Source organism: Hemiscyllium ocellatum, chromosome 6 (genome assembly GCF_020745735.1).
Source record: "Hemiscyllium ocellatum isolate sHemOce1 chromosome 6, sHemOce1.pat.X.cur, whole genome shotgun sequence".
Classification (NCBI taxonomy): Eukaryota; Metazoa; Chordata; class Chondrichthyes; order Orectolobiformes; family Hemiscylliidae; genus Hemiscyllium; species Hemiscyllium ocellatum.
The window spans coordinates 85,080,425-85,106,252 of record NC_083406.1 but is presented as its reverse complement, the minus strand read 5'-3'; the positions used below and the strand labels follow the sequence as shown (position 1 = coordinate 85,106,252).

Genomic DNA, 25,828 nt, shown 5'->3' with positions numbered 1-25,828 from the left:
CACCCCCCCCCTCGCCTAACTCCCTCAGCTCAACAAACTACCTCAGCATGCCATTCAAGCCACATAAATGTTCTAATTCTGCAGAGTTAGCTGAGCAGGGATATGCATGTGATCTGTTATGGATTGACTGTAGTTGATTTAGTGGTTATTTTGAACTTGGGCTCAGTTACCTGTAAGGACTGAGGAGGCAAATTTCTTATGTATTTCAAACATGAAGTGTTGGCTGGAGAGGAATGAGCTGAATGCTGTAACCTGTGGGTCACCTATTGGACATGTCTGGCCTATATAGTAGATGCAGGAATGGAATGGAACCTTTATTGTTCCATAATTTTAAACAATAGATGTTTTTGTATTAACTGAAGGAGTACCGCAACATCATTTGTCTAGATCATTCATGTCATTTTTGATGGGGCCATTTTATAGGATCACAGAATTGTTACAATGCAGAAGGCTGCTATATTTGACCCATCATGCCTGCACTGACTCTTTGATCATTTTAACTTTGTGATAATCTTTCGCTTTTTCCCTGTAATTGTACACACTAGATGATTTATTTAAATAGAAACAATGCCCTTGGATGCCTCAGCTGAATCTTCTTTCTTCAAACGTCTAGGCAGCATATTCCAGACCATTTATATAACTTCAATAAGTGCCAAACTAATTCTGCTGGTCTGAATTAGTTCTTAAGTATCTCATACTAGTTACCATTCTTTGTATTGTGAGATAGTACATATAGTAATTTGGTGTTTGTGCAGTTGCCCTTTCCCTCCCATCGCCACCACCACTTGATGCCATGGCTTACTGCAAGCTACCATTTTTCTGCTATCAAACTTGAGTGGCCATGTTTCATTTTGAGCTCATACACTGGCTATTTCAAGCACGGATAAATTCAGACCAAAACCTGGCTTTCAGTTAACAATGAATTTAGCAGGAATTGTGAATTTGAAAACAGCATTTTGATAATTCCCCCCCTATCGTTGAACTTCTTATTCTTTTATTTTTCTAGTTTATATTTCTTTCTTTTTTGACTTAGCCTGTGAAGGTCTGGAATGCTTAGGATAAGAACATCAGTGTTGAAGAGTTCTCTGATCGAGATTTGTTGTATCTTTGTCTTTGCTTTCACTTTGAACTGAAGTTTTGGAGGGCATGTGCAAATCAGCACACTGAGTTGTGTAGGTGTACTGTAGCTTTTGAGAGAAAGCTGGCAAGGACTGAAAGTATAGTGTGTTGAATGACTTAATGTGACATTTGGTTGACACAACTGGTGCTGTGTTGTCATAGTACAAAAACAAATTCAAATCAGGCCAATCAGTTTAAATTATGCCCCAAAGACCAAAATCCAATTGAATTTGAATTTTACTTTTTTGGGATGGCACCATATCAAATGAAAAGATCTGATGGTTTTAAACCTGAAAACATACATTTTGAACAGTTAGGGAGAACAGCCACAAGTAAAGACTGCCAGCAGAATAGCTTTCTGAAAAGTGCCTATCCATAAGAAATTTCTTCAACAGAAGACTGAAGCCAACCTAGAGAAATGTACAGAGAAAGATTGCCATCTGAAGATGGCAACTGGGTTTGAAATTGATTTGCTATAAATTTTAAGAGGGAATTTATTGGACCATTATTGTAGAGTGGGAGGTAAAAGACAAGTTTAAGAGAAAGGAGTTGTAAATTGTGGTTTTAATATTCTTGATTGGACTTTAAAGAATAAAATTGTTAATTTTTACTTAGAGGAATCTGGGATAGTTCTTTTGCCTCTTGAAATTTAACAGATCTCTACACGAGGTGAACTTGTGTGTTGGGTTTAAGTTGGCATGGGGTTTACCCCATGTCATAACAAATGGTAATTGGAAACAACTACAAACGGTGTTGAGGAATTCACATTTATGGTTCGATTTGTAAATTGTTAATGCTTCACTGCGGCACAGATGATGTCAGTGACAAAGAGGCCAAGTTGATTAACTTCATGGAAACTTCCTCAGTATTTTGATATATTACTGGCCAGCCAATTGTTTCTATAAGGCTGAAGAAAACCACCTGTTAGATTTTAAAAAAAAAAGAATGCTTAGGTTTTCTTTTAATGTTACTCTATCTTAAAATTAATATAAAACTCAATAGAAAGTAAAATTCTCACAGACTAGTGGCCTATTTCCTTCAGTAGCTTGTCAAAATGAAGCAAAGAAAGCCACACTTTGTCATCAAGGTCCGGGGAAGGCATTGATTCAAAAATGTTTACATATTAACTGAGAGAGCACTTACAGTGCTTGGCAGTAAATTAATTTATTGTGCAGAGATTCCGATGTTCAGCATGGCTGAAGGTCTGAGGGGTTAGAATGGAGATGGAGCAAAAGTAGGTTCTCAGGGTTGTAACTATAATTGAATACAGGGGATCCATTGATGGTCTTTTACAATGCATAATAGTTGCTATCTTCAATGAGATCATGTAGGCTTTTTGCCAACTTATAAATCATGATTTCATTAGGACTTGTCAGAGACTGGTAATTTGAAATAAAAGAAAAATTGAAATTGTTGATAGTGGAGGAACACAGCTTTGCAATGATGGTTTGGCATTAGGGGTGTGGACTGCAAATTTATCATTGTAAGTTTCTAACATAATGTGCTGAAAGCACCTTGAGAAATTGCATTTAGAAGATAATTCAGTCAAAAGGAAAAACGTAAGCAATTGACTTGAACTAACTGTAATATAGTGCCTGATACAGTGGATGTGCTGGTCCAAAGAAATAAGATTTGTTAGTAGAGATTTGTATTGTGAACATAATAGCATTGATTTTCATGATTACTTTTAATGGAAGTTTTGCCAAATTCTATTTCTAGTTCTTAGAAGGCTAGTATTTTACTAATTGCTAAAGGATAAATTGTGTATTGCAGTATATAGAAAGCATTCATGCTGGATTTTATTGACAGACTTTTGGGAATATAAAGCCACAAAGTCAGAGTGGGATGACGAAAGTGAAAGTTTTAAATTTATTTTCTGCTCGAAACTCTTCTAGCTTGTTAGCAGTACAGCTCCTTTATCAATATTAAGATTAACAATTCAAAATTAACAATCCTCTAGTTCGTTCATTCACGGGTCAATGAGCTGAATGCCCTTGGAACGTCCTTTTGCCTTTCTTTTTCTTTCAGCCTCAGTGAGGACGATGTATAGTGAGGCTGTTTCTAATGACAACTTTACACAGTGGATTAAAGGCGGAAACAAGCCCCAAGGGTTATACAGCTGTGACTTTGCTTGCTTGTGGGCTTTCTCTCTTTATTGTTCTCTAGAGATACAAACCACCAAACAAACAGGCAGTTCGTCACTAGAGCTCTCTGACTACAGCCACTTTGCTTTCTGACTGGTTATGACTGGATCTCTTCTGTTCCTCAGCTGAGATTTTACTCTTCAGGTTTATTTTTCTTTCCAAAGAGTCAGTGAACTTTCAGTTAAGTCCTCAAGACCTCTGAACTATTGCATTGTCTGAGGCTGGTCCAACTGGTTTGTGATATGATCTGCTTTCCTGTATGAAGGAGCCACTATTAGAAATGTGTGTACTCTCTCCCAGCTCACTCAGGTAAGATGTATTTTCTTGCGGATGTATTTTAAATGCAAATTGATGATTTTCTTTCAGGGATAGGGTTAGGTTCCAAAAGGCTTTTGATAAAGTACCTCACAAAAGATGAAGTCATGGATGAGAGCATAGTGTGTTCAAGGTAATATACTAGCATACAGAATTGGCGATTTAGGCAGGAAACCACGAGTGCGGTGGGAGTACTTTCTCAGGTTGGTGACCTGTGACAGTGTGTTCCACAGGAATCCGAGCTGGCACTGCAATTATAATATACATTAATGACTTGGAAGAAGGAATTGAATGTGCAGGGTACTGTACCCAAATATGCAGACCACACAAAACAGCTGCAAAGGCTGGTTGCAAGAGGAAGGCACGTCACTTATAGAGAAATAGTGATAGGTTTAGTAATTGGGCAAAATATTACCAAATGGATTATAATGTGGAAAAATATGAAGATACATTCCGCTATAACATGCATTTCATCAATGTGAATTTGCTATAATATAATTGACGAACTGGGGATGCTGTTTCTACAACATGGATTTTGAGTGTATGTTGGCTATAATGAAATTACAATGCCAAAACTTTAAACGCAGTTTCTCAAGCACAATTGTTTTACAATGTGGTGTTGCTCAAGAACACAATCATTGTGTTGTGGAAGAACTGACTATTCATTTTGAAATGAAGAGCAAAAGAACAGTATTAATTAAACGGAGAAAATAACTGCAGAAAGCTGCAACACTGGGACTTGGATGTATATATGCACGAAACACAAAGCTAGCCAACAGGTGCAGCAGGTAATCAGGAAGGCTAATGGAATGTTGACCCTTATTTCATGAGCATTGGAGTATAAGCATAGGGAAGTCTTACTGAAACTACCTGGTGCTAGTGAGACCACATCTGAAAGCAGTTTTGGTCCACTTATTTGAGACAACGTGTTATTTCTTTGCAAGTGCTCAATGAAGGTTCACTAGAATAATTGCTGGTATGGAGGGATTGCCTATGAGTAAAGGTTAACCAGGTTGGAATTTATTGGAGTTTAGTAGAATGAGAGGTGATCTAATTGAAACAGAATTTTTAAGGAACTTGAGAGGATGTTTCCCCTCCATGGGAGAGTTGAGGTTCAGAGGGCATAGTCTCAGAAAAATGTGGGCATATATTTAAGACTGAAGTGAGTGTTGGATCAGTCATAATACTGTTGAATGACAGAGTGTACTTGAGGCCATCTGGCCTACATGTTTCATTATTTACGGATGCAGAATCTCAATATTAATGAGTACAACCAGTGATAGCTTGATAAATGTCCTAAAGCTGTAATGGTCATTGCAAGTTCTTGTTCGCATTACCCTTTCAAAATCAAAGTTGATACATTTGAAAAGTTGACTGGGATTTTTTTCTTTGTTGCTTCAGTATAATGTGCTCCGTTTCCTAGCCATTGTGACCCAGGGTAAGATAAGCATTGTACTCTGGCTGAACTTCAATAAAATTACTTTTTCAAGAAAGTAATTATGGAAAATATTTTTTTAAAAAAGTGAATATAATTTATGTAAATGGCTTCATCACTATTGGCAATGGTCAGTTGCACAGTTTGAATTCAAAAGCCATAGATTTCTCTTTAAATACTAAACACAGTTGTAGAACCTGGCATCTGTTTGTTGCATTGCTCTTGTGTTCAGGAACAGCAGTTTTTGTTTGAAAAAACTATGTCTGGCCATAGATACCCTGGCCACTAATTGCAGTGGTATGTTCGTATCTTTAGTACAGTTCAGAGGAATTGTCATTGTACAGGATGTGAATGGTCCAATGGCAGATCCACATTTAATTCACTTAATATATTTTTAAAAATAAAGATCAATTGATGTATTAATGCAATTCACCTATTTGTATTATCAACTATTTGTTAATATCTTTCAAATTTGTAGCTCCTGTCATTCATTTCATTTTTCATCTGTAAAGAATATGAAATAGAAGTTTTTATTTGTAAGTTTGGGTCTAATTGACCTCTGGTTTTCCTGATTTACATGTAATCTAAAACGTCTTGAAAGTTTAAAGTTAAAGAATTTATGAATGTTTGCATAATTCAGAATGGGTTAATAACTGATAAAAATGGGGCATCCAAGTTTAAACCTGGAAGTTGCTTGTTTTTAAATTATGTTCAGCTTCTCCATTTAATTAATGAATTTAATGCAAGGTAGAGGTGGAACTTTTTTATTGTTCTTTTAACAAGGGGTAAGTTCATAATTTAATATTCCACTAGGCAGCTTTGCTTTAACTCTAATGATATAATGCTCTGGTCAGACCACCCTGATCTTTTCATAAAACATGTTCTCAGTCTTTCAAACAACTTGTCGAAATTGAATGATAATATGCATGAATGTTTACATCTCAATACATATTAAGATAATGCAGCCTCACTAAATTAGTTCAAACAGGCAAGAGAATTTGTTAACATGGCATTTGTACTTTTGTAATAGGTGGAAGTCAACACTTAATTCTTCATTCATCTGGAGTATTGCCAAGCCACAGCCTGTAGGATATTTAACTTGCCATACTACAACAGCCAAATCCTTAAAGACTGTTATCTTCTGCAAATGTCTCCAAGGTCAAATTTGCCATTGTTGGTCCTTAATTGTGAATTAATATTCAGACATGTAGTTTATCTGTTGCAGGTTTTGCTTGTAGCAGTTTGGACCATGATATCCAATCCGTATCAAAGAGCAACATTCATTGGAACTCTTGGTAGCATTTTGTCACAATTGCATTAAATGACTTTTGCTTTCTATCCATCAGTTGATTATTCAAATTGCATTCACAACTGGGTATTCTATTGTCAGAAATTGCATCAGCATAAATCTCAGTTTTTCCTGCATTGAAGAAGATTACTGACTTCTCATTGTGTCTTCCTGGTTGTTAGTGTTCTCACTAACCTAGTAAATGTTTTGTTGTATGAGCACCATGTATCATGCGTGAACAATTCAGTTGTCTTTGTAGTGATGTCATGTTGCAATTAACTGCTCCATGTAGGCATCCTGACCATAATGTCATTGTGTCTGGTCTGATCCATAACATTCAAAATTATTTTAGAAGGTAGCCTAAACCTTAAACTTTTATTTTAAACGCAGATTTGAAGCCAGGTGTGATGCAACTGGTCAAACCACTCTGCTTTAAGCAAAGCACAATTTATTTAAGCACTACCATTGATACACACAAACAAACGAAAGAGGATTTTAGAGTAACCTGACTATTGGAAAAATTAACCAAACTGATATAGCAACTTAACTAAATGTTCCAATACAGTAACATTCCATAAGCACACCCCTTGGCAAAAAGATAAATTCAAATACTGAATCTTACAGGCATGAAGGAACAACATCCAGAAAGAGATTTCAGAGAAAGTCGGGGGAATCCTTTACTTAAGCTTGCAGCTGAACCGACCACTCCCCTTCCATTGTTTACCTGTTATACCCTCGACTCTTTGGTACCTCTACCTTTTACCATCTCTATTCAAAAAAACTTTTTAAAGTGACAGCATCATCACAGTCATAGCTACCTTGCAAAAACATGGAATTTGGGCATCTATTTATAGTACAATTAGATTCAAAGATTGATTGCGGGTTAAATAAGGAAAGTAACCACTTGGTAGAATACACATCTCCGTGAAGCTGTATTAATTCAAGGTTAATAGAATTATGTAGTTCTTCATTGAGATTTTTCCCTTCCTTGTTGATGTCCTGTAACCACTGATTTTCAAGCCAATTCACATCCAAAAGCCTGCTCTGAAAGGTCTGATCACATTTTGACAACTCTCTCAAATTGTGCCACATCAGCTTGTACAATTCATTTCACATCAAAAGAACAAAGTCAATTTATCCAATCCCCAAATTTAGTAATCGGATCCTTTACATTAAAGAAAATCCACAATTTTGCCAAAAGCATTACTCCTTTCGGGCCCAACCCTACCTATCTATCAAATGGAACTGTGTAATGTATTGTAGACGGGCCTTTATAGGGGTGCATATGCTACTTCTGCCCGTGTTCCGTGATGGTGCAAGTGACTATACGAGAAGGGCAATTCCGCTCATTCTTCCAAGCCTGTAGTATCAAAATAATTTAAAGGAAGTCATTCTGCAATTCATTGCTGACCAGAAATTACTGATGCCCTCTACTATTACATATCAGCCTGTGTATAGTGTTGCCAGGCACTGTTACAAGTAAGAGAATATGTTTCACACAAAACAATTTGGTTCTCCAAGTACAAAGGATCATTGATTTCTCTTGCATCTTCTTTGCTTGTGCCCTCAACTCGTCATTTAATATCCCCTTGTAAGTCACGGCCATGATAATCTGGTTTTGATAGAATTGGGCTTTGCAGTTGTATAGGGAACTCCTGAAATTGAAAGACTGTTCACTTTAAATTTGATCATTCACATTTTGGCAGAACTATCTTGTCCTGTAAACTGCTGGTAATGAGGCTTCTTGTTAAAGAAGAAACAAATAAGGTGCAGATTTAATTTACAAATCATTTGATGTTTGAATTAAATTGGTGTAGGTGGGATGGCTGGTGAGTATATGGTTGGGCCATTGTTATGTTGGTGCTTCCTTTGGAAACAGGAATTATCAATGGTAAACCTAAAGAGGAGCACTTTTTATTAATGATGCTCTCTCCCCTCCACAGCCAGTTCTAGGCTGGACCCAAGCTCTACTGCTCTGGGTCAACTGACCAGCTGTCTTAAAAAGAGCAGTACCTCCAACTATGTATATGAGACAGTCATCATCTCAGAATAAGACCAAAGTAATGATGGTGTGAAATCTTTGGAATTCTCTACTCTATAGGGTAATAGAAGCTAAATTGGCCACCATATTTAGGACAAAAGTCACTACATTTCTGGAAAAAAGAAAAATGATTTACAAATAACACAACACCAGGTTATAGTCCCAACAGGTTTATTTGGAAGCACTAGCTTTTGGAGCTCTGCTCCTTCGTCAGGTGGGTGTGACTACCATCAACACCACTAATTGCTGGCTCAAAGTGGAGAAGATATCCAAGAAGATCATACACCTGATGAAGGAGCAGGGCTTCCAAATAAACCTGTTCGACTATAACCTGATGTTATGTGATTTTTTTTAACTTTGTACACCCCAGTCCAACACTGCCACCTCCAAATCAAAAAAAATGAGGATATTGTGGAGAAAAATTGAGGTAGATGATTGGCCATGGTCTAACTAAATGGGGGAGTAGGCTCATGGGCCTAATGGTCTATCATTGTGCCAAAGTTTGGAACCATTGTTTCAGTCTGCACCTTTAATTTGATTCATGTTAATTAGCTACAGTGTTTTCACCTTGGAAGTTATGGCGTCTTTTGTAACTAAATTGAGGAATAAAGCACCCATGATTTCCAAGTTCTGAGTAACAGAAAATGTACTTCGGATTTGATTCTGTATAGTGGAAAATATGTAGCCCTTATTTTTCGCTGTTCCAACAGGGTAGATAGAGAGATTATTCCTCTCTATAAATATACAATTCAATCTAGACCTGTGCTTTTTGGTGTGAGTGGAACGTACCGTTTTGTTTGTGGGACTGAAACCTGTTTGTTGTAACAAAGAGAAGCAGATTTTGTAGCCTTAACTCGAAGCAGAATTCAGTTAAACAACATGCATTTATTGATGCCTTTATCATTGTAAGTTGGCTTAAGTTTTGCTAGTGTTATCAAATAATAATTGATTCTGAGCCCCATAAGGCGATATTAAGAATTATGTCTCCAAATTTGACTCAAGTTGTAGATTCTAGGGACCATCTTTTAAAGAAGAGAAAGAGGTAACAAGGTTTTGGTCAGGGTTTGCTGAGCTTACAGCTTTGGCAATAGGAAGCATAGCCACAATTAGTGAAATGATGAAAATCCGGGATGCTCCAGTCTACAATTGAAATCTGGTTATGTCGATTAGTGGGCTGACAGAGACCAAAGAACAGGAAAGGTCAGGTCATGGAAGAATTTGAAAATAATGATTTGAATGTTCAAAACAAAAATGGCTGTTTGCAAGAAACCAGTATAAATCAAAGAGCAAAAAGTTGATTCATGAACTGTAGTTAGATTAGATTCCCTACAATGTGGAAACAGGCCCGTCGGCCCAACAAGTCCACACTGACCCTCCGAAGAGTAACCCACCCAGACCCATTTCCCTCTGTCTAATGCACTTAACGCTATGGGCAATTTAGCATGGCCAATTTATCTGACCTACACAATTTTGGACTGTGGGAGGAAACCGGAGCTCCTGGGGGGAAACCACGCAGACACTAGGAGAATGTGAAAACTACAACAGATAGTCGCCCAAGGCTGGAATTGACCATGGGACCTTGGTGCTGTGAGGCAGCAGTGCTAACCACTGAGCCACTGTAATTGGTGCACTTTAAGATATGGCAGTAGACTTTTGGATCATCTCAAGTTTGATGAAAATCTAGGAAAACCATAAGAAATTTGACCCGTGTTACGCATTTGTTCGTTTTTTTTTAGCTCCTTATGTGATGTTATGCTGTATGGGAATCACAGATTTAAAATTAGTGGATTTATTATAGCTTTTCATTTTGACCAAAAAAATGTGCTACTGAACCCATCTATTGAAATGTTGCACCATTAAGTGTTATATCAATACCATTTACTTCCTGCGTTGCAACTTAGTCTCTGGTCTTAACAGAATATTTTATAGATTTTTTTTCAGTTCTGCAGATAATATCTGGTTTACTTGAAATAATAATAAAGATCTTCAACTTCACAATTTAAGAAGGGAGGGAGAGAGAAATTAATATAGATTTGTTGGCCTTTTATCAGTAGTACAGGAAAGGCTAGAATTTACTATTAAGGATCTGAAAAATTGACCTTTGGATATTAGTAATCTCTTTATACATAATATGGATATGAGAATCTGAAATTGTTTAAACCTTTGATTTTTGAGTATTTTACTAATGGAATTAATAAAGGAGTGTGTGGATAGAGAATATACTGTACTGGCATTTTCAGACTTTTGATAAAGTTCCCCACAGGAGATTAATGAGCATAATACAAGCCCTTGGATAGACAGTAACGTCCTGGCATGGATTAAAGATTGCCAAACTGGCAGTAAACTAGCCACTCTCACCTTGGCAGGCAACAAGTACTGGTGTATCTCAAGGATTGATTCTAGAGTTTACAATATATATCAATGGTGCAGACATGGAGTCAAAATGTAAAATTTCCAAATTTGGGGATGTCTAAGAAGCCAATTTGGAACACTTGCTGTGAGAAAGATGACAAGACTCCGAGGATTTGGACAGATTGGGTGAGTGAGCAAGAACAAAGCAGATGGCATACAATGTGCAAAGTATTTCTTAAATGTTGAGAGGTTGGGATATAAATTGATATGCAAATAGACCTGGATGTCCTTGATGATACGTCATTAAAAGCTAACCTGTAGATACAGCAGACAATTAGGAAGTTTTGAGTGCAGGTGTAGCCTAGTCTTGTTTCAGTTGTACAGAAGCTTGTTTAGATTGCACTCTGGAGTACTGTGCAGCTTTTGTCCACATGTCTCGCATAGGATATTTTTGGCAAAGAGAGAATGCAACAAAGGTTCATCAGGCTTGTTTCCAGGATGATGGGGCTATCCTATAAAGATTGGAGAAACTGAGGTTTCAAAGGGTGAGAGGTGATCTAATTGAAATCTATAAAATACTTTCACATGATAAACCTGAGAATTCCCCTGGTTGGGAGTCTAGCACCAATAGAAACAACATCAAATTAAGGAAAAAAACACCTCTCTTTAAGGGTCATCATTAAGGAGCATCTATTTACCTATTATTCACTAACTATGCTATGTGATCAGCCTGTATTGCTCGCAAAATAAAGCTTTTTACTGTGTCCCGGTACACATGACAATAAATTCAATTCAATAAGAAACATCTTTAAGGAGCATTTTTTAAGGAAGAAAATTTTGAAGTTTTGAGAGGTAATTGCTGAGCTTATGGTCACAGCAGCAGGAAGTATGGCCTAATGACAGTCACGTAACCACTGCTGTACAAAAAAGACATATCCGGTGGGTTTACTAATATCATCTTTAGAGAGAGAAATCTGTCATTACCTGGTTAGGCCTCCATGTGACTCCAGACCCATAACAATATGGTTAACTCTTAACTGCCCTCAGGCAATTAGGGATATGCAATAAATGCTGGCCGAGCCAACGATACCCATAATCCTTGAACAACTGAGACAAAAATTAGTGAACTGGCAAAAATCAGAGATGCTATAGTCTATAGTTAGCATAATGCTGAAATGTCAGCAAATTATTAGGTTGATGGAGCCCAGAGATAGGGAAAGATTAGGAAAGATTTGAAATTGATGTGAATTTTAAAATTGAGCTGTGTTTTCAAGAAACCAGTGTAAGTCAAAGAGCAAGATGATGATTTATGAACTGGACTTGATGCAAAGTAAGACCTAGCAGAGTTTTGTACAACCTCAACCAAGTATGAGGACTGAGATGGAATTTTTTTGTACTTATGGGATGTGAATCTCTGGAATTCTCTACAACAAAGAGCTGTGGAAGCTTATTCATTGATGATGTTTGAAATGGAGATTGACAGATTTCAAAATACTAACTACATAGAGATACGGAGACAGTATGGGAAAACAATGATTATTCACAATGCAAAATAATTCTCACGCATGAGCAATAATATCATGACAGACTGCAGCAGCTTCTCTGCATATGCAGCTGGCATCACTATTTGTGTGCAGTGGCACAGCAGCAGCAAATGTGCAGATGTCCCGCATTGAGGCTGTTGACGCTTCACATGCCCCACTGACCTATCTCTCCTTTTGTATTGCCTGAAGATTAGGAGGAATGTGGGACAATGGGAAGACAGAGGCTGAGACTCTGCGGTGGAAGTAGAGGCTGGGCCTAATGAAGTTAAAAATCTCACAACACCAGGCTATAGTCCAACAGGTTGGACCTGTTAGACTATAACCTGTGTTTTGTGATTTTTTAACTTTGTACACCCCAGTCCAACACCGGCGTCTCCAAATTGGGCCTAATGAAGAAGAGGTTCATCTCCTGGACATATCTCTTCAGCTGCTCCAGCTGTTAAATGTGTGGAACTTGGTAACCAAGTATTTGTGAGACAAGTGGGCGGCACGGTGGCACAGTGGTTAGCACTGCTGCCTCACAGTGCCTGAGACCCGGGTTCAATTCCCGACTCAGGCGACTGACTGTGTGGAGTTTGCACGTTCTTCCCATGTCTGTGTGGGTTTTCTCCGGGTGCTCCGGTTTCCTCCCACAGTCCAAAGATGTGCGGGTCAGGTGAATTGGCCATGCTAAATTGCCCGTAGTGTTAGGTGAGGGGTAAATGTAGGGGTATGGGTGGGTTGCGCTTCGCCAGGTCGGTGTGGACTTGTTGGGCCGAAGGGCCTGGTTCCACACTGTAAGTAATCTAATCTAATCTAAAAAGTGTGGCGAAGGAACAATGGCCGAGGAGACTCTGTCACTGCCAGCTTCTGATTCCCTTTCAGCTGACTTGAAAGGCTTACTCCTATTCCTGTGTTCCTATGTTTCACGTTTCCAAAGCCAAAGCAAATTCCTATGGTTCTGCTGTGAAACAAAGTAATCAGTAGGTTAGGCAGCAAATGTGGAGAGAGACAGTTTACATATCAGGTTAATAGGACTAGAAAATGATATGGATGGAACAGTTTTAAACAACAACTGTTGTTTAAATGGGGAAGAAGACATAGGAGACCTGCAATGGGGTGGAATTCAGAAGAGAGTCAACGAATAAAGAAGTTGGAGAAGGGGAAATAAGAGTTAATTTTTCTTCAAGAACTTTTTTTCAATCTTGGTGAATGTGTATAAGGGCAGCTGGAATATGTTAAGTGTTCAGATCATGTCAATCATATAGCTGTTTCATGTTTACTTTTTTGTTACTTTCAGTTTCCAGCTATTTTCAAAGAAGTACTTTTACCAGGTTTGTTAAACGCTTTCTTTATCTTTTCCATGCAGGCACTCCAGTCCAGTGAAGTGCTAACCTCTCTCAACATATATGTAGAGCTGAAGGAAGGAAGTGAAGCTGAGGTGGGGCCACTGAATGACAACATCCAGTTGATCAGTAGCCTTGATCTTTCTGACGTTTGTAGTAATGGCAACATGAAATCTCTCCATAATGGATGCGCAAGTGCCAATATCTTATCTGTAGATACTACGGATTCCAGAATGTTCGAGAATTCATCTCATCCGAAAGTAGATAATGGCTTTCGTGACCATTGTAGCAACAGTGGTCAGGAAATGGGAGAGAGTAAGTTGACCCCTTCAAAAATCATGCATTTCATTTCAAATCCTAGGAAGTATACGAATTGTAACTCTGACAGTCGACCACATTCTGTGATATTGCTGGGAAATTCTCCCACTTGGAATGCCTTGTCATCTTTCAGAAAAATGAGTTCTTTCAAAAAACTCAAGTCCTCAGTTTTTCAAGGAATTCAAACCAAAGGAAATGCTGAGGTCATAAATGTGGACAATTTTGAAAATGTGCCCAAAGTTGTGCAAAATGGCCATGGTGTGCAAATGCAGAATAAATCTTCTTGCACAGCCACGGTGCAAGATTTGTGTAGTTCCGGGGGGGATTTGGCTTCAGATGTTTCCGAAACCGAAGATGTTGATGAAGCTTTTTTGCGCCATACCCACCGATCACGGAGCATTAGACGTGCTTATCGGGTTGGGCGGATAAATTTATTAGACTGTGATAAATCCCCAATACAAGAGGGCTGTACCAAAGTTGTGTCTCTTGTGCCCCAAGCATCCAACATTAATGATTCAGTGGTAGCAAATGATGAAAATCACAAAACTATCTATAGGAGAAGCAAAAGCACAGACAATTTAAGCTTTTTCAAGAAAAGTTCATTTAAAAGGAAATCAACCTCTAACCTCACAGAGATAAAAGTGACCCATGAAAATGAAAGATTACAATGCACAGCAAGTGCTTCTTCAGCAGAAGAAAAATCTGGCAACACTGAAAGGCGATCAAAACGCTGGAGGAGCCCAATCAGAGCTAAAGATTTTGACAGAATGCTAAAATTAGTGAGTAATGTTGCAGATGTTGCAAGGAGACTGGAGAGTCCACCAAAGGAAAGCTCATCTTCATGTGAAAGTAGAAATGGGACTCGCTGTAATAGCAGGCTACATGATGATTATTCTCGAAGAGTTTCTCAGAGTATTGACAGTGAAAGACATGGATTTGCCTCCCCTAACTGGAACCAACCCTCTGCCTTTCCTGAATCCCCCAATTTATTTACTTCCACAGTCACCCTGACTGCTGTTACACAGTTGGAAAAGTCATTATCCTCACCAGACTTTAAAACCAGCAGGTCTTCCCAATGTTTGAACCTGGCTGTGCTAAAATCAAATAGTCAATCTACTTTCTCTGCTCTTAGCCCTTCTGCCAATGAAGTATTCTTTGATTCAAATGAGTCCAAACAGACCAGTCCATTTGTGTTTGAAGCTGAGCCGTCTGCTATTCCAGTCAGACCAACTGCTCCTAAACCTCAAAGTCCGAGCATTGAAAAGACTAAACACAATATTACATTCAACTGTCCAAATCAACATAGTACTTTATCACTTAGTTCTATGGATAGTGATGGGCGAACTGAAGGAACTGTCTCAAAAGCTGGAAAATGTTCAGTATCATTTAAGGATCTGGGACAAGCCGTTTGCTTTGATGATGGTAATGAAGACAGTGGAATAAGCAGTCATTCACAGCTTAGTCTGAATACAACCATTTCTGGAGTGGAAGAAAAAAAAGAGGTAAGATTTTTTTCTTTTGTTTTTAAAAAAATTTAGTTTAATTTGAAGATGAAATTAGGTGGTTGTATATACTGTATGTATGTTGCAGGCCTAGATTATTGTACTCCAGTTTTTGGAGCTGGATTTAAACACTCAATGCTGACTCAAGACAAGAGTGCTACCCACTGAGAGATACTTCGCAGTATACTTTTGAAAGTACAATGGAAAGATTTTTTTTAAGAGTCTTAGTTCTTACACAAATGTTTGTGCTTGAAAATATCTTACAGCTGCCAAATGAGCAAAAATTAGAATGGAAAACTGCTGAAGTAGAGGCTTTTGGTTTATGGAGTTGTATGTTATCTAGACCAGTGACAACAGTAGCTAGAGAGTAACTGAAACTACAACTTTCCCATGGCCAGAATTATTTTCATTTTGATTGCTTGGATTGTAGCTGAAATTTTAGGCATGTTGGATATTTTGGCTTCAGAGTAGTAATAAAAGAAGTCTGATTTCCTAAATTATCAATCAATTCCAGATAAGCTATTTTATACTGAAGTGACTCTTCAATGCTCCACTGTACCACTGTGCATAGGAATTCTGAGGGAGCAATATAAATGACTCTGCTCATTTTGCTTTCCTAGATTCTGAATGAAATGCCATCAATTTCATACTATGGTAATATGAGTCAGATGTTTCTGCTGTGGCTAACAGTGTGTTTAGATATAGCAAAAGCATTTCTTATAAATAATAATTCAAAACTTAATAAATTTATTGCCATGATCGAAAATGATTTCAAGCACGAGTCAAGTTTTGAGAGAAAAAACTGAAATAGCCGGAGAAAAACAGCAGGTTTGGCAGCATCTGCGGAGAAAGCAGAATCAATGTTTTGAGTCACTGGACCCTTCAGTCTTTTTTTTTCTATCAGGTCTTGAGGCTTTTTTTTAGTTTGCATGTTGTTGGTCTCTAGCCTTTGAGGTAGAGAAGAGAGAACTTGGCTAATGTTGTTAGTTCAGAGCTCTCACAATTCCAGTGGGGATCATTTAGAATGTAGGGAAATTAGATTAGATTGCTTCACTGTATCGCTCCCCTGATGAGGAGACTGTTCTTTCCAGGCTTGCACTACCATTCAATGAAAAGTTGAGAACTTTTTGTTTTGTGCATATAAACATAACTGTTTAGAACTATTAAAAGTCTCAAGTTACTTGGAATGAATCCCTCGTGATATATATTGAGTCATATAGATGTACAGCTTGGAAACAGACCCTTTGGTCCAACTTGTCCATGCTGGCCAGATATTGTAAATTAATCTCGTCTCATTCGCCAGCAATTGGCCCATATCCCTCTAAACCCTCCATATTCATATACCCATCCAGATGTTATAAATTGGTCAGTGCATTGAGTATAGGAGTTGGGAGGTCATGTTGCAGCTAAGGACATTGGTTAGGTCACTTTTGGAATGTTTATAATTGTACCAACCTCAACCATGTCCTCTGAAGCTTGTTTCATACATACATCACCCTCTGCATGAAAATGTTGCTGCTTAAATCCCTTTTAAAACTTCCCTCTCACCTTAAACTTATTCCCTCTAGTTTTAGACTCCCCCACCCAGTGGAACGACCTTGTCTACTCACCCTATCCATGCCCCGCATGATTTTATAAGGTCAGCCCTCAGCGTCCGATGTGACAGGGAAAACAGCTCCAGCCTATTCAGCCTCTACCTGTAGCTCAAATGCTGTAATCCTGACAACCTTGCAAATCTTTTCTGAATCCTTTCAAGTTTCACAGCATCCAAGAGCAGGGAGACCAGAATTGCACGCTATATTCCAAAAGTGACCTAACCAATGTCCTCACTGCAACAAGATCTCCCAACTCCTATACTCAATGCTCTGACCAATAAAGGAAAGCATACCAAATGCTGCCTTCACTATCCTGTCTATCTGCGACTCCACTTTGAAGGAACTATGAATCTGTACTCGTAAGGCCTCTTTGTTCAGTAACACTCCCCAGGACTTTACCATTATAGGGTGTACAAGTCCTGCCATGATTTGCCTGTCCAGGACAGGATTTATGATTACTTGGGAGACCATAGTTTGGTTAGAGATCGTCAGCATGGTTTTGTGATGGACAGGTCATGCCTCTCAAACCTTATTGAATTCCTTGAGGATGTGACAAAACACATTGATATAGGTACAGCAGTGGATGTGGTGTACATGGATTTTAACAAGGCATTTGATAAGGTTCCTGAGGCTCATTCAGAAAATAAGGAGGCATGGCATACAGGAAAATCTGGATACAAAATTGGCTGGCCTGTAGAAAACAGAGGGTGATGGTAGATTGAAAGTATTCAGCCTGGAGCTTGGTGACCAGCATATAGTGTGCTGCCTTTCATTAGCAGGGGGTTTGAGTTTAAGAGTCGTGAGGTTATACTGCAGGTCTATAAAGCTCTGGTTAGACCACACTTGGAATATTGTTCAGTTCTGGTCACCTCCTAGGAATGATGTGGGAGCTTTGGAGAGGGTGCAGAGGAGATTTACCAGTAAGCTGCCTGGACCAGAGGGCATGTCTTATGAAAGGTCATGGGAGTTTTCTGATTGGCATGAAGGAGGATGAGAAGTGACTCTAGATAAAGGTATACAGGATGAGATGCATAGAGTGGATAGCCAGAGACTTTTTTCCCATGACAGAAACGTCTGTCACGAGGGGGCATAATTTTAAGGTGATTGGACGAAGAGTTAGTGGAAAGGGTTAGATAGGTTCTTTACACAGAGAGTGATGGGTGTGTGGAATGCACTGTTAGCAGTGGTAATAGAGTCAGATACATTAGGGACATTTTAAGTGACCCTGGATAGGCACATGGAAAGTAGTACAATATGGGTCTGATCTTCGAGTAGGATAACATGTCGGCACAACCTTGAGGGCCGAAGGGCCTATAATATGCTGTGTGATGTTCTATGTTCATTAATTTCATCCATGTCTGGACCTTTTTCTGTACACATTAATGTCCAAGCATTGTTTATCTCTATTACCATACTGTTTCATCCACTGTTTGTGTCTATGTTTAATCTGCCCAATCAGATTATTTTCTAAATGTATAGTTATTACATTTTGTAACAGATCCAAGGTTTTCCTATAGCTAAAATTTCAAGTTCACAGCATCCCTGTAAACTTAGTGAACACTTGCTCATGCAGTAACATCCTCTTTGTAATGTGATGTTTAGACTGTGCATAGTAATCTCTAGCTGTAGCCTAACTAATATTTTAATCAGCTGAAACATGGGTGTATTATGTTTGTGGTTCACTGGAACCATAAATAGAACACGAGGCAGACAGAGGGTAAACTAGAACAGGGAATACTTTGTGTAAACTGTCAGTTGCACAGTTGGTTTCAGACTTCCCTCCTCCCAAGCTCCTGCCTCTGGGTCACCTGACTGGTCTTAAAGTAACAGTACACACCCATCCACATACGTAACAACAGGGTGCTTTTATATAGTATCATTCTGCTAATTTTACATTCTCTTGCTATTTTGCCATTTCCAATACAGTACCTGGTTCACAATTAATTGGCTTTTGCTCACCTGGCCATTACTATTTTCAACTAGCTTGCTTTCCTTTTGATTATTTATGTGGCAACTTGTATTTTGTCATCTGCAAATTTCTTCAGAGCTGCTTGAGGAAGGATTGGTTGCTCCAAAAACTTGCAGTTTCCAATAAACCTGCCAGACTATAACCTGGTGTTGTGATTTTTGACTTTGTTCTAAATTTATGAGCCATTGATGTATACAGTGAAAAGCTGGGGACTTAAGTGGAGCCCTACAGAATCCAATAGCTATTTTCCTAAACAACACGTTCAGATGTATTATTAGATAGTGACAGAGCAGATGAATTTGAACCCAGGTCCCCTGGCCCAATGATAGGGGCACTACCACTGCACCACAAGAGCCCTAGTAAGCCAAGAGGAGAGTTGATTGGCCTGCTTGAAATCGCTAAGGCCTGTAATCAGAAAATATAAGAAAAACATTTAATTGCTTTGAAGGTAATATTTAAAGGTCCTCAACAATTAAATGAAAGGAGAGGTGCATAGTATGTTTTCTGAGCATTGTGAAGACACACACAATGCTGTCTTAAGCGCTGTGATGGAAGTAGAATCGGTAGCAATTTTTGAGAGAACTGTGTGGTTATTTGAACAGAAAAAAGTTAAAAGATGTGAAACATTTTCTAGAAGAAAGGTGTATTTTGTCTGCCATCATCATTGATTCCCTGAAATGAAATGACTATGTGAATTAATATTTAAGCATGAGCATTTTATTAATTAATACTAATTCCTTTAGAAACTGCTAATAGTGTTTATTTGGATAACAGCGCAATCTTGTGGGCCACATTAAGGAGAACAAGCATAAACTGTAAAACCATTTTGCAGAATGCCTACAATCTGTCTGCAAAAATGACCCTGAGCTTCATAACTGTTGCTATTTACATACAACACTGTTCCCTGACCAGCATCTCTCTTGTGCTTGCTGCAGTGCTCCTACCAATCTCAATGCAAGCTGGAAAACAGCACCTCCTATTCCGCTTGGGAACTGTACAGCTTTCTGGACTCTATTTCGAGTTCATCTATTTTAGGGTCTGAGCACCTTTTTACCCCAAACCCCATGCACCAGCCCTTGTCATCGCATGGGTTGCTACCAGACCCGACCCATTGTCAGCCACCAATGGCCTTGTTATTCCAGAAATGTTGGAGAATGCAAGGTTTAGTGAGAGGGAAGAACTGAGGGAGATCAATAATGGTAGTGAAATGGTGCTGGGAAAATTGAGGGGGTTGAAGGTGGATAAATCCCCAGGGCCTAATAATCCACATCCCAGAGTGCTTAAGGAAGTGACTCTAGAAATAGTGGATGCATTGGTTGTCATATTCCAGGATTCCATCGACTCTGAAAGAGTCCCTGCAGATTGAAGGGTAGCCAACATTACTCTAGTATTCAAAAAGGGAGATAGAGAGAAACCGGGAAATTATAGACCAGTAAGCCTAACAAATGTAGCAGGGGAAATGCTTGAATCCATTATCAAAGATGTTATAGGGAAGCGTTTAGAAAGTAGTGGCAGAATCAGACAGTCAGCATGGATTTATGACGATGAAAACATGGTTTACAAATCTGTTAAAATTTAATGAAGATGTAACTGGTAGAGTTGATAAGGGGTGCCGGTCGATATGATATATTTGGACTTTCAGTAAGCGTTTGGCAAAGACACAATCTGTTATGTGTGAAGATTTAAAGTACATGGGGTTGGGGGATGTATACTGAGATGGATACAAAACTGGTTGGCAGAGATGAAACAAAGAGTAGGAATTAATAGGTCCTTTTCAAAATGGTAGGCAGTAACTAGGGGCTGTCACAAGAATTGCTGCTCAGACCCCAGCTATTCACAGTATATATTGATGATTTGGATGAGGGAACAAAATGCATCATCTCCAAGTTTGCAGATGATGCCAAGTTGAGTGGGAGGGTGAACTGTGTTAGAGGGTGCAGAGATTTTTCAATATGATCTGGACAGTTTGGGTGAGTGGCCAAATCAACGGCAGATGCAGTATAACTTGGACAAATGTAAGGTTATTCACTTTGGAAGCAAAAACAAGAAGGCAGATTACTACCTGAATGGTTGTAAATTGGGAGAGGGGTGTGTGCAGCTGGATTTGGGTGTCCTTGTGCACCAGTCACTGAAGGTAAGCAGTAGGTGGTTAAAAAAAGGCAAATGGAATGTTGGCCTTCATTGTGAGAGGTTTTGAGTACAAAAGCAGAGATGTTGCATTTATACACCGCCTTGGTGAGGCCACACCTAGAATATTGTGTGTTGGTTTGCTCTTTCTGAGCAAGATTGGGTGCAATCTTGGTGTGCAGTGAAGGTTTATCAGGCTGATTCATGGGTTGGCAGGACTGACATATGAGGAGAGATTGACTAGGTTAGGATTGTTTTCACTGGATTTCAGATGAGTGAGGGGGGATATCTCAGAGACATTAAAATTCTAACAGGTCTAGACTGGGTAGATGAAGGAAAGAGGTTTCTGAAGGTGGTTGTGTCCAGAACCAGGGTCTGCAGTCTGAGGATTTGGAGATGAGACATTTCTTCCAAAGAGTGATGGGCTTGTGGAATTCATTGCCATAGGAAGTAGCTGATGCCAAAACATTTGAATATGTCCAAGAAGCAGCTAGATATACCAATTGAGGTGAATGGGACCAAAGATTATGGGGAGAAAGCAGGATTAGACTGTTAAGCTGGGCAATCAGCAATAGTTGTGATGAATGGTGGAGCAGGCTTGAAAGACCTCCTCCTGCTTCTATCTTCTGTGTTTCTATGTTCATTCTGCCAGGCTGACCTTTGTCCATGACTTTGGCCCAACTGGTCTTCTGTCTCGCTGTCTTAACATATCATTTATTCCTACCCCTCTCTCTCTCCCTCTTCTCCCCCCCCCCCCCCCCCCCCCAAACCCCTGTGGCATATATCCCAACCTTTTCCTGACTACAGTCCATTTTGAAGAATGTTTATTCTGCTTTCAGCCCACAGATACCGCCAGACTTGCTGAGTTTTTCGAGCAGTTTGTGCTTTTGTTGCTGATTTCCAGCATCCACAGTTCTTTGGTTTTTTTAAAATCTTAAATGTAGGAATGGGTATGAAGAAAGGGGCCATACTGAACTTGGTATTGGGGAATGAGCCTGGCCACCATGGTCAAATTTTGACAGGGAGCATTTTAGAGCAGTGACCATAATCCTGTATGCTTTAAGGTATTTATAGATAATAAGAGTAGTCCTCGGGCGAAAGTACTAAGTTGGAGAAAGGCACCTGTGGAATGTTGACTAACTGTTTGATAAATCCACATCGGTCATGTGGGAATCATTTTTAAAGGCCGGCTGATTAGAGTTCAGGGCCAACATGTTACGGTGAAAGGTAAGGGTAAGGATGACAGCCACCTGATGAAGGAACAGCGTTCCAAAAGCTAGTGCTTCTCAGATAAACCTGTTGGTCTAGATAACCTGGTGTTGTGATTTTTAACTTGGTCCACTCCAGTCCAACACCGGCACCTCCAAATCAAAGATCAGGATGGCTGGGTTGAGGAATATTGGATAACAAGAGAAATTAAGCTCAGCCAGAAAACAAAAGGAGCCACATGTAAGGTTCAGGAAACTGAAGAATATTGTTTTTAAAAAAAAAAGCAAGAAAGGACCTAAGCAAGGAGTTAGGGGTCTAAAATGGGTCATGCAATGATCTTGGAAAACAGAATTAAAGAAAATCTAAGTTTATTTTGCTTATAAATAAGGAGCACAAGGATAAGAAGGGAAAACATACATCACTCAAGGACAAAGGAGGGAATTTATGCGTGGAGCAGAGGATGTGGGTGAGGTTCTTTAATGAATACTTTGTATCGGTATTCACAAAGGAGAAGGACATATTAAATGGTGAGTCTGGAGAGTGGTATGATATTCTAGGGCACATCAGTATAAAAAAGGTGGTATTGGGTGTTTTTGAGAAGTGTTAAGATAGACAAGTCTTCAGAACATGACAGGGATCTATCCCAGAATGTTGAGGGAGGCGAGAGAGGAAATTGCTGGGCCTTGTATGAAATATTTGTATCCTCTTCAGTCATAGGCAAGTTCCCAGAGGACTGGAGAATAGCCAGTTTCCTTTCCTTGATTAAAAAGAACAACTGATAATCTGGGAAATTAGAAGCTGTGAGCTTTACATCAGTGATAGGGAAACTATTGGCGAAGATTTCTTACGGACAGAATATATTCACATTTGGAAAAGTATGGGCGTATTGGTGACAGGCAGCATAACCTTGTGTATGGGAGGTTCTGTCTCTGAAACTTAATATGTTTCTTGAAGTAATAAAGGTGATTGATGGCAGGGTGGTAGATATTGTCCATATGGACTTTAATAAGATCTTTGACAAAGTCCCTCATGGCAAGCTGATACAAAAGGTGAAGTCACCTGGGATTCATGGTGAGCTGGTAAGATAGCTACAGAACTAGCTATTTTTCTGACTGGAGATCTGTGACTAGTTGTGTACTACAGGGATCAGACCTGGGATCCTTGTTGTTTGTTCTGTTTATATTTAGACCACAGTTCCTGAAAGTGTCACATAAGTGGATAAAATTGTTAAGAAGACATGTGTATGTTTACCTTCATTGGTTGGGACATAAAGTATAAAAATTGGCAAGTCATGTTGCAGTCAATAGAACTTCAGTAAATCCACATTTGGAATATTGTGTACATTTCTGGTTACCACATTACCAGAAGGACTACCATATGGTTTACAGGATGTTGTTTGGTTCAGAGGGTGTTTGCTATGAGGAGAGATTGGATAAACTTGGTTTGTTTTCATTTAAACATTGAAGGATGAGGGGTGACCTGATAGAAGTTTACTAAATTGAGAGGCATGGATAGAATTGGCAATGTTATTTTTTCCAGAATAGAGATGTTAATTATTCAGGACCATAGGTTTAAGGTAAAAAGGGTAAATTTAAGAGATGAGGTAATTTTTTTTTACATAGGGGTGATAAGTGCCTGGAATTGAGACCGTGTATAGGGGATGAGCAGGCAAGGGAAAAAGTTAAGTTCTGAATTTTGTGAAACAAGAGGTTCAGCTGAGCATGACTCAGGTCTGATAAAAACTTGCAGTTAACAATGGAGTGCTGCAGGCAAGGGTAATGGGCTAACTTGGTGGAAAAGCATTAATTATTGTGGGGCTATTTAACAAGATGAGGAAGCATTCAGTATGTAAAGTCAGTTAACAAGGTGAAAAGCCTTCATTATGTGAAGCCACTTGTTGACTATTGACACTCGCTGATTGTAACGTTCACAATCAATATTTTAGTTGCCTTTTCTGGATGTTCCACCATGTAAATGACTGACTGAATAATTCATTAAGAAATTGCTGTTCAAGAGAAAACCGAGAACTCTGGTCTCTGTGCATGTGGGTGATTTGTTCCCTTGTCATCCAGGACCCAGAATAAAGATGAAGGACGTAAAATTATACTGTGTCTCTAAGGGTTTTGCTTCGACTGAGGCAGGAACGGTTTGGCAATATTGGTATAGTTAGCAGGATTCAAACAAATAGTTATAATCGGACAGTGTCAATGATCAACTCAACATTGATATCTCGAGATGGATGGGTCCACAAGGTAAGATTTTAAACTGTGGTCCCACTCAAGTGTGCTGGAGATGGTCCCCTCGCTCGATCGCTCCCTTCTACAGATTCCTTGAGTCGTAATTAGCTCAATCAAGATACAACATTTTTGCAAGCATGCCAACAAACAGCTGTATTGCGGTTGAAGTCCCCTGGGTGGGTTTAATTGAAGTTCGAGTCCTCCATGCTGTATTAGGGCTCAAGTTCCCAGGGTTTAATTGGGATTAGAGTCCTCTGTGTTTAATTGAAATTCAAGGCCTTTGTGTTTAATTGGGGTCCGAGCCCCTGTGAGGAGTGAAGTGAGAAATGGGTTAAAGTCCCCAAGTGGCGAAATTTGAGGCTCTGAGTCTTTGTTCTGGGGGAAGAGTGGCTTGGGTTGCGGTGCCATGATGTCCCTTGAGAATTTTCTCTTTTTATAAAGTATGATTTCAGTGAGAGGAATATTGAACTTAAGGTTGTACTAATACTTGGGTCAGAAAAGGAAGTTTTAATGTAGATTGTGTCATGCTGAGTGGGTTTGATGTTTAAAACTTTTGCTTGGTTAAAATAGTGGTTCAAAAAGTCCCTTTTGAGTAACTGTTTGGCCTTGTTTGAATCAGGGTTTCAATTCAGTGTGCTTTGTGAGCTATGTTTGGCCGATTTTGTTTTTATACCGAAATTGTACAATATTATGTCCTTTTTAAAATGATCAAACTTGTAATCTGAAAACAAATTGAGTGCCTTGAGCCCCTGATTTGTTTGAAATTCTACAATGCCGGTTTGAAAAAAACAGTTGGGTTAGTGATCATGCATTAGCCAGGTGAGAGTATTGTATTAAAATATCTTTGTGTTTTTAATGCATAGTGTTCACAAAAAGAAATGCATTTTTGTTTGATGTTTTAAGATTTGAGAATATTAGAACTTGAGACCGAGCTGTTTCGGTTCTGTTAATTATTAAGACTTCATTGGCCCGATTCAATTGCAAATTCAAAGAATGTCGATCTTTACCAAAGTTGCCACTGTATTTCTGACTTTTATTTTGGAAAGTTTCATTTGGAGAACATATTATAATGTATTCTGTATTTGTTTAACATGAATATTTGAGATTTAAATCTGAAAAACTGTCTGTTCAATTGCTAAAGCCCAGGAAACATTTTGTTTTCTTGCTGTTCCATACTTTTTCTAACAGCTTTCATATTTGCCAAGTATTAATTTGTTAAAGGAAAATAATTTTTAATAACCTGAATGGGGTCCCTGTACAGTTGAATTTTAGGATCATTGATGTTTGTATGTAATTGACTGACTAAGT

At 38.9% G+C, this 25,828-nt stretch overlaps 1 protein-coding gene across 7 annotated transcripts in view; it reads left to right on the top strand.

The window, feature by feature from the left end:
- Positions 1 to 25,828, top strand: part of LOC132816471 (spermatogenesis-associated protein 13-like) — a 241,377-nt gene that overhangs the window by 131,070 nt on the left and 84,479 nt on the right. For 6 of the 7 annotated variants that reach the window (XR_009644802.1, XM_060826096.1, XM_060826097.1 and 3 more), the window contains one exon: positions 13,587 to 15,383. The exons of the other annotated variant lie outside the window; for it this stretch is intronic. Coding sequence is in view for 5 of the 6 variants with exons in the window: in XM_060826096.1 (XP_060682079.1) it covers positions 13,587 to 15,383 (1,797 nt within the window). In the remaining variant the exon portion in view is untranslated. The remainder of the gene's footprint in view (positions 1 to 13,586; positions 15,384 to 25,828) is intronic. 7 annotated transcript variants of the gene reach the window in all.